General features: G+C 36.6%; 1 protein-coding gene and 1 long non-coding RNA gene across 2 annotated transcripts; one reads left to right on the top strand and one right to left on the bottom strand.

The window, feature by feature from the left end:
- Positions 1 to 1,814, top strand: LOC131551165 (uncharacterized). The gene is made up of 3 exons (XR_009273705.1): positions 1 to 508; positions 827 to 980; positions 1,693 to 1,814. It is a non-coding gene; the product is annotated as an uncharacterized LOC131551165 (long non-coding RNA).
- A 1,125-nt stretch (positions 1,815 to 2,939) lies between these two features.
- Positions 2,940 to 9,814, bottom strand: si:dkey-219e21.2 (E3 ubiquitin-protein ligase TRIM39). Its single transcript, XM_058793898.1, has 11 exons — positions 9,789 to 9,814; positions 9,448 to 9,504; positions 9,202 to 9,329; positions 8,996 to 9,094; positions 6,030 to 6,161; positions 5,781 to 5,918; positions 5,419 to 5,547; positions 4,155 to 4,206; positions 4,013 to 4,039; positions 3,592 to 3,618; positions 2,940 to 3,472 (listed from the first exon to the last, which is right to left on the bottom strand). Exons 1-11 carry the CDS (start codon positions 9,790 to 9,792, stop codon positions 2,940 to 2,942), a joined length of 1,326 nt encoding a protein of 441 aa, XP_058649881.1. The 5' UTR covers positions 9,793 to 9,814.
- Positions 9,815 to 12,621: the final 2,807 nt, after the last annotated feature.

Below are 12,621 nucleotides of genomic sequence, written 5' to 3' on the forward strand. Positions count from 1 at the left end.
GCAGGTGTTGATTATAATTTGTGTTTTTGTTGTAATTCACTCAAAATCCTTATGTTTTTCTTTGGGTAATTAATGTGTGTGTATATATATATGTGTGAGAAAAGGAAAAAAAGTATTTTATTTCTTTATGAGTTCCGTGCGCGCGTCACTGGCGCGTTGCGCGCTCTTGCTTCAGTCCGCGGGAGGTCTGAGCAGAGCGAGGTATGCATTTTGTTCAATCTTGATCAAAAACGTGTTAAAAGGGAAACAATCTCTAATTAATTGATCTGTGTTTTCTTAAAATGTGAAAATGAGTTACCTGAATGCGTTGCCTTTTCTTAGGACCGAGTTTAAAGTCGTTTTACCTGCAAAAGTGTAGTTTTAATCGAGGGAATGTAGTGTGACGTCGTTAGCGTGAAAGTTAGCCTGTGAAGGGTGACTGCTGATTTCTCTTCTTTGTGTGAATGTTTAGCAGGAGCAGGCAAGATTGTACAACGAATAATTAACTGCATGTTCTCTACTTATGCAGGTACAGTTTTTATGTGTTTTCATGATTTCTCTCTGTGTTCAAACTTGAATTGGTTTCATGTGTATACAAAATGCTGGAATGTTGAATACATTAAGTGAAGTCTTTAATATAAGACATCTTTTGCATATGTAGTTATGTTGTATTTGAAGTGATCATTAGTTACCGCTATTTTCTTTATATTACTTCTTTATCTTGTGAAATATGAAATTCTCTGTATTGTGAACTCTTGCTTCAGTCCGCGGGAGGTCTGAGCAGAGCGAGCAGGAGCAGGCAAGATTGTACAACGAATAATTAACTGCATGTTCTCTACTTATGCAGATAAAAGAAAGTCTATCGAACCAGCAGACTGACTCCAGTGTTTATTTCACACTACACAACACAACGCAGAGGGGTAGCCAGGCCGTGAGAGTCGAGCCGGCTACACTTGTGTACAAATGATTGTTTCTTTTCTATGTGGTTTCCTCAAAAAAAAGTACATCCATCTCCTTGTTTCTGTTTCTTGTCTAATCTCTCTCCTATGTGTTGCTGGTTCATTAATATTCAACATGCGATTAGCATACTGGGCAGAAATGCAAATTTCTAGTATCTATTAAGTTCAGGATATCTCTGGTCTAAAAAGTTACTAGTAACTAAAAAAATAAGAACTAGTTCTATTTTTTCTTAACAAGAAGAGTATAATTATAATTAAATAAGTATAATTAAATACTAGTCACTATTGGAATAAGTATCTAATAAATAAGAACTAGTATCTAATGAATAAGTACTAGTAACTTTACAAAAGATACGAGTACCTAAAGAATAAGCACTAGTAGCTAATGAATAAGTACTAGTACTTAATGGAAAAGATACTAGTATCTAAAGTACTAGTAGCATGAAAATAGATACTAATACGCTAGTATTAAATGCTAAAATGGCTTGCCATATATTGCCAGGTATGTTTACACATACAAGGAATTTGTTATAGTGACAGAAGCTCCACAGTGCAACAGAATGACAGGACAGGACACAGATAATAAAAGAATAATATACAAATATACAAAACAGACAATGTACAAAATAGCAAAAACACAATATAGACAATTATGTATGTACAGGTATGATATGTGCAAATTTGAAATGTAAATAAGTAAGCGTGTTAAATAAATAATGTATAATAGTGTTGTGTGTTCCACGTTTATTGTCAGGTGTTCATGAGATGGATTGCCTGAGGGAAGAAACTGTTCCTGTGCCTGGCCGTTCTGGTGCTCAGAGCTCTGTAGCGTCGACCAGGCGGCAGCAGTTCAAAGAGGGAGTGTGCTGGGTGTGATTTTGCCAGCCCTTTTGCTCACTCTGGATGAGTACAGTTCTTGGAGATTGGGGAGGGTTGTACCAATGATTCGCTCAGCAGTCCGGACTACCTTCTGTAGTCTTCTGAGGTCAGATTTGGTAGCTGAGCTGAACCAGACAGTTATTGAAGTGCAGAGGACGGATTCAATGATGGCAGAATAGAATTCTGTGGCAGGTTGAACTTCCTCAGCTGGCGAAGGAAGTACAACCTCTGCTGGGCCTTTTTCATAATGGATTCAATGTGATTGTCCCACTTCAGGTCCTGAGAAATTGTGGTGCCCAGGAATCTGAAAACAAGCATTTCCTCAGTAATTTGGGTTACTGAGTTTATTTTACTGTATGCTTTGCATTGCTTTTCAAAGGCTCATGAGTTTTTGCCAGTGATATACTGTATATCGAAAATTATGATTTTCATTCCCCCCCTTGCTTAAGGTCCTTTTCTGACCCCATTGCTCTTCAGTTTGAGCACAAGTGCACATAAAAAAAATACTTTAAGAATGACTAGTTTTTAATAAAAGCTGAAATGTAATAAAAACACTATTTTCAATTTGACTTAAATTATAGGTGTGTTCTTAGTACAACAGTGCAGTGCAATAAGAAGACATATGGTGACCTGTATTTTATGCTTTATTAATACATACTGTATGTATAATCAGCCAGAGCTACTATAAAAATAGAAAGATTAACATTTGAATAGACATTATTCAAACATAAACATTGATACAATAAATACCGTGTAGTTATCTTATTGATGGTTGCAGGATGAACAAAGATAACGCACATTAAATAATTGTGTCAAAACACATACTGTTACTTGCATACATGAAAGTAGACAAGCATAGATACATTTTTATAATTATTATATAAACGAATAAAGAGATACATAAGTGTAGCAATCATTTTGAGGAAATAACTGAAATCTTTACTTTGTAGTTTCAATAGCTCTCATTGAGCAGGTCCAGCCCACAACAGTGTTGATTGATCTAAATGGAAAGGTCGCTATTAGGAGTAGCTTTTTATTTGGTTCCAGTAAATCATTTGTTAATGTATGAATGTTCAAACAGAAGCGCAGAATGAAAGATGATCTTTTAAACATGCTCTGTTGTTAAAAGCGGCTCTGCTCTTTAGGAGACCATATGGTTATAACTGCCCTGCCATCCAGCAAGGCAAAGAAAGGGTACAGCTTCTCATGAAAGTGTCCCGTAAAGGTGTAAATATGTGATTTGTTCTCTGCATTGTAGAATGAAATCTGCCCCTCCTCGTAATCAATGTATATTCCCATCCTTTGGGGCACCAGCAGCAGTGGCAGTGCTGTTTCGGTACTGGTGCATGCGAAAAACTGACGTGTGCTGCGCCACAGGACCCAATAACCAGTAGAGGGATTCATTGGAAAGCGGCCATGCCTCTTTGAGGAAGCAGTTGTCACTCCAACTTTCCAATAACCATTGTTTGCAAATTCCACTTCCCAGTAATGGCGGCCACTCATGTAGCCCTCCCAGCCTAGGACGCAGGGCAAGTTGTCAAATCGCTGAGGGCTGTAAGGCAGAATGGCCTCTGTTAGGCCCTCCTGAACTGTCTTGTGGTCATCAGAGAGCTGCAGCCAAGCTTGGTTGGTCATGGGGTCAAGAGTTACATCAGCTATTTGAGAGAAGCATGTGAAGGCATTAGGACCGATGCATTTAACACTTTTTTGTTAATGCTGGAGTGAAGGGGGGGTTTTTGGGGGGGATGGTCAAATTTAAATGATATAAACATACCTCCTGCACTGACAATCCAGTTCCAGACTGAAAAATAAGAGAAAAATATTGAGTCTTGAGTTTAGACACCACATTTTAATACTCAACTAACTAGCTATGAAAGTTAATCATCATGACAGCCAGACCATCACACTCCTATGGCAACTTGTAACTATAGACCCTTTTTACAGACTGATAACACATTTCCACAGTTATTAACATCATAAATCTAGCAGTTTTTTCATATTTTCATTTTTTAATGCACACTTATAACACTACACTTTGTTTTATTCATTAAATTTCAGACAACTATTTAACTCAAATTTGACATCTTTCTTTCTTTTGACTGTAATCTATCATATTTTCCCCCCTCTTTTGGAAAGTCATAAAAATGGTATTGTTTTTTAATATCTCAAATGTGCTCCATAAAACTTATAGTTACCTGAATTAGGGATGTATCGTGGCATGCCTGTTTGAAAACAAAAAAGAAACAAGAAGAAAGTTACTAATATTCATTATTTTCAGCTTTATTCATATTTTCAGCTTTATGCATTTTAGGTTAGGTTAGATTTTGGATCCCTCACCAGCTTTCCAGGTGCGTTGCTTAGCTGAAAGCCATAGATGAGAAACCATGCCCTAAAATAAATATGAAAAAACATGAATTTTTAATAAAGGGATCCTACACGCTGCATCACTTAGACTGTACATTAAGATTAAAATGACATGATATATGATGTATTTACAGACTTTGTTGTTGAAGTTGCAAATCAAATAAGTGACCTGTCATCACACTATAACCACACAGATAACACGCTGATCAAACCATATTTCAAATTTTAATTCATAATTCAATTTTTCATCTTTAATGAGATGTACATGTTTTACAGTACATAATAAATGTCTCTCAAATGCAAATGCTCAAACATCACAGACTGCAATAACCTGTCACAGGCTGTAAACCAATGCTGCTCTTTTGCACCTTGCTCATTTAACGACAAGGAATTAATTTTTTCCATCCATAAATTTAGCAGCACTATCTCTGAAGCAATTCAGACAATTTAATTTTACAGCCTCATACTTTGCGCCGGATAAGAAAACAAATTGTCATGAATCTGGTTCATACCCTTCCGTCCGACTGCCACAAGAGGTCGCCTCTCCATCATATTGACTCTCACACCACACATCACACTGGAATGCATTTCCCATCATCCATTGCACTGATCACACAGCTGTCACCAATCACAGGCTCACCTGAGAGCTATTACACACACTATATAACACCTACTCGGATCCTGTTCAGATCGTCGAGTATTGTACCTAGCGGTAGCTATTCTACGGAGCCTATTCTAGTTTTCATAGTCTTGCCTTGCCGTTTTCTCGTGTTCTGATTCCTGCCTGTGTTCCTTGGATTAACCCTTTTGCCTTGCCGTTCGGACTCTGTTTGCCCCTGCCTGGACTATTGCTGTGTACATGGATCATCTCGTTTGCCTTGCCCTGTTGGATATTGTTCACTGATCGTAGACCCACGCTTGCCCTAGGATCACTTTGTCTTGCCTGTGTTTTACCTGTTTGCCATTGTTTGACTCCTGCCTCTTGTGACCACGTTTTGGAATAAAGCTTGCATATGGATCCACACGTTTCCTCTGTTCACTCCGTTACACAAATATTTAATAAAAAAGTGCTGCCATATCGACAATGTTTTCATAGTTTTATATAACCACATTTGAATACTTTTAGTTTTATATAATCGCCATTTCCTCATAAAAATGCCACCACTTTCCAAAACATTTACACTACACCATGTCCCAAACACAAACGGTGAAAGAAGTGCATTCATAGCCATCCCACCTTGCTGTCTTCTTTCAGCAAACTCCAAGTGATGAACTCCAGCAGTGGCATGAGGGAAACCAGCTTCTTCTTCTTCAGTCCCAGGAGACGCAACAGCCGTGCCAATTCATCTCCCAGCATTCCAGAGCTCTGCATTTCGACAGAAAGAACAAATATTACATACTTTTCATCACTTCTGATTATCCTATCTGTTAGGGTAGTTAAATGTACAGTATGTTAAAGTGCTGTTTTACAAGTGGAGACTTTGAAAGATAACTATTTCCAAGAAAGCAGAAAACCATGACTGGACTTAGGACAACTTAATGTGTTTGTGACAACGGATAAGAGACCTACGTTCTAGATAGATATGTTTGCTGTCCCACCTCTGACACACTCTGTATCTCTTTGGCCCACTTTGTGATCTTCTTCTGCACCACCTCACTCCGATCTTTATCCTTCTTTGTGTCGTCTTCCTCCTCTTCATCAATCCTCTCCTTCATCCATGGATGGTTTTTAGACAGCTGGGGTTCACACAGGAACAGAGAAGGCTTAGTTTGGGCAAGCCATCATATATGATGAACAGAACAATATGATTGAGATGTTTGTCTTTTTTGTAGTACGGTCAGTTTCACCTTGTCTACACTTTGAAGTTCACTGGCCCACTGCAGAATAAGCTTGCGAGACTCTTCAAGACTGCGCTCAGTTCTGGGGTCTATCTGCCGCTCTGCCTGACCGCTGCACCCTTCACCGGGATCATCCTCATTCTGCAAATCACAGACACATTTATGGATGCATGATACAGTATATAGGAAGCATATTGGTTTTCAAATGATATTAGATGTTTGTTTAATTTATTATCACTTGGTTTTGGATATTTAATTGTGCATGCTTACTTCCCCTATTTTTTACATTTGCCTTCATCTAATGCTGACACAAAAATTACAATTTTGAAAAAAAATCTGAGAGCTTTCTGACCCTGCATAGACAGCAACGGAGCTACCACGTTCAAGGCCCAAAAACGTAGTAAGGGCTTCGTTAAAATAGTCCATGTGACATCAGTGGTTCAAGATGAATGAAGGTCTTACGGGTTTGAAACGACATGAGGGTGAGTAATTAATGACAGAATTTTCATTTTTGGGTGAACTATACCTTAAATCTGTAAAAACACTTATTACAATAAAAACACTTATTACAATTTAATTACACTGTCAAATTAAATTTTTAGCAAAATTTAAAATGAATATCCATTTTTCGTAATGTACATTATAATGTTGTGATGAGACACTAATTTGTCTTGCAGCATTTAAAATGATTTTAGTTCTTAGTGATTTATTATTTGTTTATTTAAACAATAATAAAGATATTGTTTCATATTGTCTGTTTATTACTTATTGACCATAACAAATACTGGCTTATCAGTATCGGTTTAAAATTGGTGTATCCCTAAAATCATTCTTCCTTTGCCATCTCCTGATGCAATTTTGGTTCTTAATGTCAAAGGGAAAAACATAATATAAGCATATTACAGACAATATTAAATAACTTTCTTTTATATTGTTATATACAGCCAAAATAAATAACTGATATGATATGAACACTCTTCATCACATACATAGCGTGACAAGGCCCAGAATTCCCCATGCAGTATTGCTAGGTTATTGATATAGGTGTTATCAGTTCCCCTGGGCAAACATAAAATAATCATCAAGCATCATACATTTCTCGCATGGCAACGCTTATCAAATAAGGATAATAAAAGTTATTGATTGCCGTTGAATTTGCACGCGAAGAGAGTTTGCCAAGAAATGATTACTTAGGCTGTTAAACACATCTGTCTGTTTATATACATGTACACTCTCAGAAATAAAGGTACAAAAGCTGTTACTGGGGCGGTACCTTTTCAAAACGTACATGTTTGTACCTAAAGGGTCAATTTCGGTACCTTAAAGGTATATATTAGTACTTAAAGTGTACATATTTGAACCTAATAGGTACAAGAGTGTACCTTTTGAAAAGGTACTGCCCCAGTGACAGCTTTTGTACCTTTATTTCTGAGAGTGTATGTGTGTGTGCGCGCACTTGTATAGATAGATAGATGTATATATATTATTTGTTATTGTTATATTTAATTACTCTTATTCTTGTCATTACATGTTTTCTGTGTGTGTGTGTGTGTGTGCGGGTAAAATAAGTATTTAACACGTCACTATTTTTTCATGTCGCTACGCTTGAAATTTTCACCAGATGTCGGTAACAACCCAAGTAATCCATAAATACAAAGAAATCAATATAAGTTCAGAAATTAAGTTCTGTGTAATAAAATGGAATGACACAAAGAAAAAGTATTGAACACTTGAAGAAAGGGAGGTGCAAAAAAGCATGGAAAGCCAAGACACCAGCTAAAATCTATCAGTAATTAGAAAGCAATCCTGCCCCTTGTCAGTGGAAATTATTAATAGCTGGTTCAGTCCCAACACCTACAGTACCTACAGTACCAGGATGATGAAGATGAAACAAGGGTCGACATTTCAGCAAGACAATGATCCCAAACACAGCCAAGGAAACTCTCAATTGGTTTCAGAAAAAGAAAATAAAGCTGCTAGAATGGCCAGCCAATCACCTGACTTGAATCCAACAGAAAATAAGAACTAAACATAAGAGTTCATAGAAGAGACCCACAGAACTTTCAAGATTTGAAGACACTGGAAGAATGGGCCAAAATCACACCTGAGCAATGCATGCGACTAGTTTCTCCATACAGGAGGCGTCTTGAAGCTATCATTACCAACAAAGGCTTTTGTACAAAGTATTCAATACATTTCAGTAGTTCAATACTTTTCCCTGTGCCATTCCATTTTATTACACATAACTTCATTTCTGAACTTATTTGTTTTGTTTTCTTTGTATGTATGGATTACTTGGGTTGTTACCGACATCTGGTGAAAATTCCATGTCAACAGCACATTTAGAAATATAGTTACTGGGGAAAATGGTGACGTGTTCAATACTTATTTTACTCGCTGTACACTCAAAACAAAAAAAAAAAGTGGTTCTTGGCTTGTAATCATAGGGGAACCACTTTTGGTGCTATATAGCACCATATCTTTTAAAGGTGCTATACAGCACCTTTGTCAAATGGTGCTATATAGACCCATAAGAAGTGCCATATTGCATTGTATTTCTTCAACAAAAATGGTGCTAAACAGCACCAACAGTGGTTCTTTGGCTCGTAAAGAACCTTTAAAGGGGCTTAACAGGTTCTTCGTACGGCAGTGGTGCTATATAGCACCTTAATCACCCCAAAGAACCACTGAAGAACTGCTGAAGAACCATACAGGAGCTTAACAGGTTCTGTATGTGGTAGTCCCTCAGTCACGCCAAAGAACCGCTGAAGAACCACTGAAGCACCAAAAGTGGTTCCCCTATGATTACGAGCAAAAGAACCACTTTTAGTGCTATATAGCACCATTTGTTTTTGAGTGTATATATGTATGTATGTATGTATGTATGTATATATATATATATATATATATATATTTATTTATTTATTTATTTTGTTTTTTTTACTGGTAAAATAGAAAATGAATCCATGGCCTACCTTGCAAACTTGTGCCACCTGTTGCTTCCAGTGGTTTATGAATACGATGCACTCATTCAAACTCCGGAGATCATTCAGACCTTGCTGACGTTGCCTTTGCTGGAAATCAACACAAAATAATTACCAAGAGTGTGATGTACAAGAAGTTATTGTGATCATGGCCGAACATTGATCTACCATAACATCCATGAGTTAGTTAGTATTACCTGTGAACGGGTAGAAGATCCGCTACAGTTCTTTAAGGGGCTGATGGGTGCAGAACTGTGGACCTGAATATCTTTCTCTGGTAGTGTCCAGCGCACAGCCCCAACAGAGTTACTCTGCTTCTGGGGCACTGGGGTAGAGGAAAAGAAAGACGGAAGGATTTTTAAATTAGTTTCATCTGACTATGCTTCCAGTTTGAAATGAATGTAATGTGTTACAGTTAAACAGAAACACAAGCATGCACATACTGTTACGAGCCATACTGTTGTCCTTCAGGATGCTCTTCAGAGTGTTTGCCTGTTCACCTATATTGAGGGATGTATTTATATTATTAATGTAAATGAACTTAAATATTAAATATTATTAAACATAAATAAAAATCACTAGGCCTAAATAATAATAATAATAATTATTATTATTATTATAATTAATCCTGTTGATAATATCATGGGCTTGCCAAATACATAAATGTAATAACAATCATAATACTTCTATCAAAGCAGTTAACAATAACATGAATTTCTTAGTAATGGCACCTTGTAATTGGTATCAAGATAAAAGCTACGCATGAAACTCAAATGAGACTTACCCATGATGAAGTGTTGGGGAGGCAAGTGAGCGCTGAGGGCGTCTGGTGAAACTGAACGTTGGTGCTCTATCAGCCCCTGTTTTAGCTCATCGCCTGCATAATCTGAACTTTGAACCTGAAATATTACAGTCATGATGGTATGAGTCAGAGGCCAAGAAAAGCTACGTGATGAGATATGGTCTTTCCCAGAAATGATTCAGAGAGTAGTCAATGTGGCATGATGCCAAAAAAGAAAGATAGTGAACACACTCACACATTGCATATCATGTGTGAACTATCATGCCACATGTGTATTTAATGATTCACTGAACACACTAAAAGACTGTGTGTGGAGTTATTCCTCAGTTTCTATATTTAGTAACCTTTTTTTTTAATACTTCTCAAAAGACCTCTGGTTTGTGCAAGCATCCTTCCTCTGCATGATTTTATTAGCCAGTAGATATAAAATATGGATGGTTACATGACTGTAAATAGGTTAGGTAAATATAAAAAAAATGAATGCCGTCCATGTGTGAAAGAGTTCACTAGAAAATGATTATAGACGTATGATCATTTGATCCAGAAAACTGATCTATTTTTTCTTACCTTAAATTTTCGAAAAGCCAATAAAAGAAGGGTCATTCTTGGGATTCAGTAATATTTCAATTTGGAATATTTACTGTATATATATTTTTTCAACTACATATGATTCATTTTTTAAATACCCCACATCATTAGGCACATATCAAACTTCTAAAAAAAAACATATTTTCCCACCTCAAGCATTAAAGACGTTTTATTATTTTCAGGGTTTTTCAGCTTTAGACACCATTTATTCTCAACCCCGTAATGGGATTGGTTTAAAATGGATTTTACACAGAACTTGTTATAAAACAAATATCTACCTACTGCTCTTGTGTCCCTAATAAAAATTTTACAACAAAAAATGTCACATTTATCATAATTTTCAAATTTTTATAAAACTGAAGTTACAAAATGGACAAATATTGTGTTTATGTGTTTAATGACATGGTTTTGGTATATGTACTGAAACCATGACTATTTTTTAAATTAAATTTTTTAATAAATGAAGCAAATAACTTGTAACCTTGTCACAAATTTACAACCCGTAACAATGAAAAATACATATACTTGTGACCAGGTTGAGTTTGACAGGGTTGTGGTTTTTCACTCAAAATGGCCACTGCTCCTCATGTAGCCCATATAGCAACAATAAAATAACAATAAATTAATATGATATTAATATAGTCTAATTAAGAGACCCGAATTATGTCATTTCTGGTAATTTATGTCATATATGGGTGGAGTCTATTATGGACGGGGTTGAATTCAGACTGTGGGACATAACTTTAAAGTCTGTGTTTTTATAAAATATCTTGAATTGTTTTAGAAAAATATTTTTCACAAGGAACACAAATAAATGCTTACATTATTGCCAAAAATTATAGACACTGCGCACATTTATTTAATTTTCTAAATACAAACTCAGTGAAGTGCCTCAGGGACGTGACAAAATGCTTATAAGACATTATTTTATGCTAAAAATTATTAAAATGCAACAATTATTTTTAGTCATTATAAGGGGCATAACACTTCATTTTGGTGAACCATGACTTCAAAAAGTCTGGGGGACTGAAATATTACTGAATCCCAGGAATGACCTAGAAGTTAATGCATTTCATGACAGTTGATTTAAATAATTTCTCATTGTTTGTTCACTAGCAAGTATCTAGGCTATATAATCACAGCCAAAAAAATATAGGCTAATGATAATGGCATGTTATGTAAATCACATGACCTTTGACCTTTTGTTGATTATCTGCTCAAGATACAGCTATAGCTGATGGTATGAACTTTATCCTATTTTAACCAACCTGATCTCACAGAATTCCGTGTAATGTTCACGGACTTAATTAACCCCGAATCTGTGGTGGCATCACGGAATCGCCGAAAATTCCATGATGGGCTCACAGAAGGCATCAGCCGTGGTCCATGCACGGATTCACTGGTTCAACGTAAAAAGAGTGACTCCGATGCAGTTATACTTTCACTGGAGTACCTGACCCCACCCCTACCCTAAACCTACCCAGTTCTGAACAATAATAATGACAATAAATTTTGCAGTATCGCGTCGGCACATTGATGCTAAGGGTTTCCGTGCGTGGAGCACGGCTGATGCCTGTCACTGACTTACATTGGTATCACTTCTGTGAGCCCATCACGGAATTTTTTCTGTGAGCCCATCACGGAATTTTTTCTGTGAGCCCATCACGGAATTTTCGGCGATTCCGTGATGCCACCACAGATTCGGAGGTTAATTAAGTCCGTGAACATTACAAGGAATTCTGTGAGATCATGTTGATTTTAACACCCTCGAATGACATAAGGATGAGATGGTAATGGGCATTTTCCATCTTTTAATTCATTAAATTTTTAATCCTTAAAAAAAAAAAAAAAAAAGGTACTTTTTTAGCATGTGGACAGCTGTAAAAATAAATTTACATGGCACCTCAGTGATAAAATGCGTGCATCCGAATGGCACTTTCGTCTCTTCATGCGCTTGAACGGTTTAAAATGCTTGAATGTTTAAATTGGCAAGACTAAAAACATGCAAATGATCAACTACAATCCAGTTTACCCCTAGTAGCAAGTGAACAATGTGAATCAAGGAAGGAATTTTATATCACTATTCAAGATAGTTGAATGATGGTGGTGATGCATTTTAGTAGGCTGACTGGAAAACACAATAGCAACAGGACATCTATTTTGCAAGCCCTGGGGGGGAATTCTTAAATTCAGAAATATTCCCACCCTGCTTATCACAATCTGAATA

This window comes from Onychostoma macrolepis, chromosome 12, assembly GCF_012432095.1.
Source record: "Onychostoma macrolepis isolate SWU-2019 chromosome 12, ASM1243209v1, whole genome shotgun sequence".
NCBI lineage: Eukaryota > Metazoa > Chordata > Actinopteri > Cypriniformes > Cyprinidae > Onychostoma > Onychostoma macrolepis.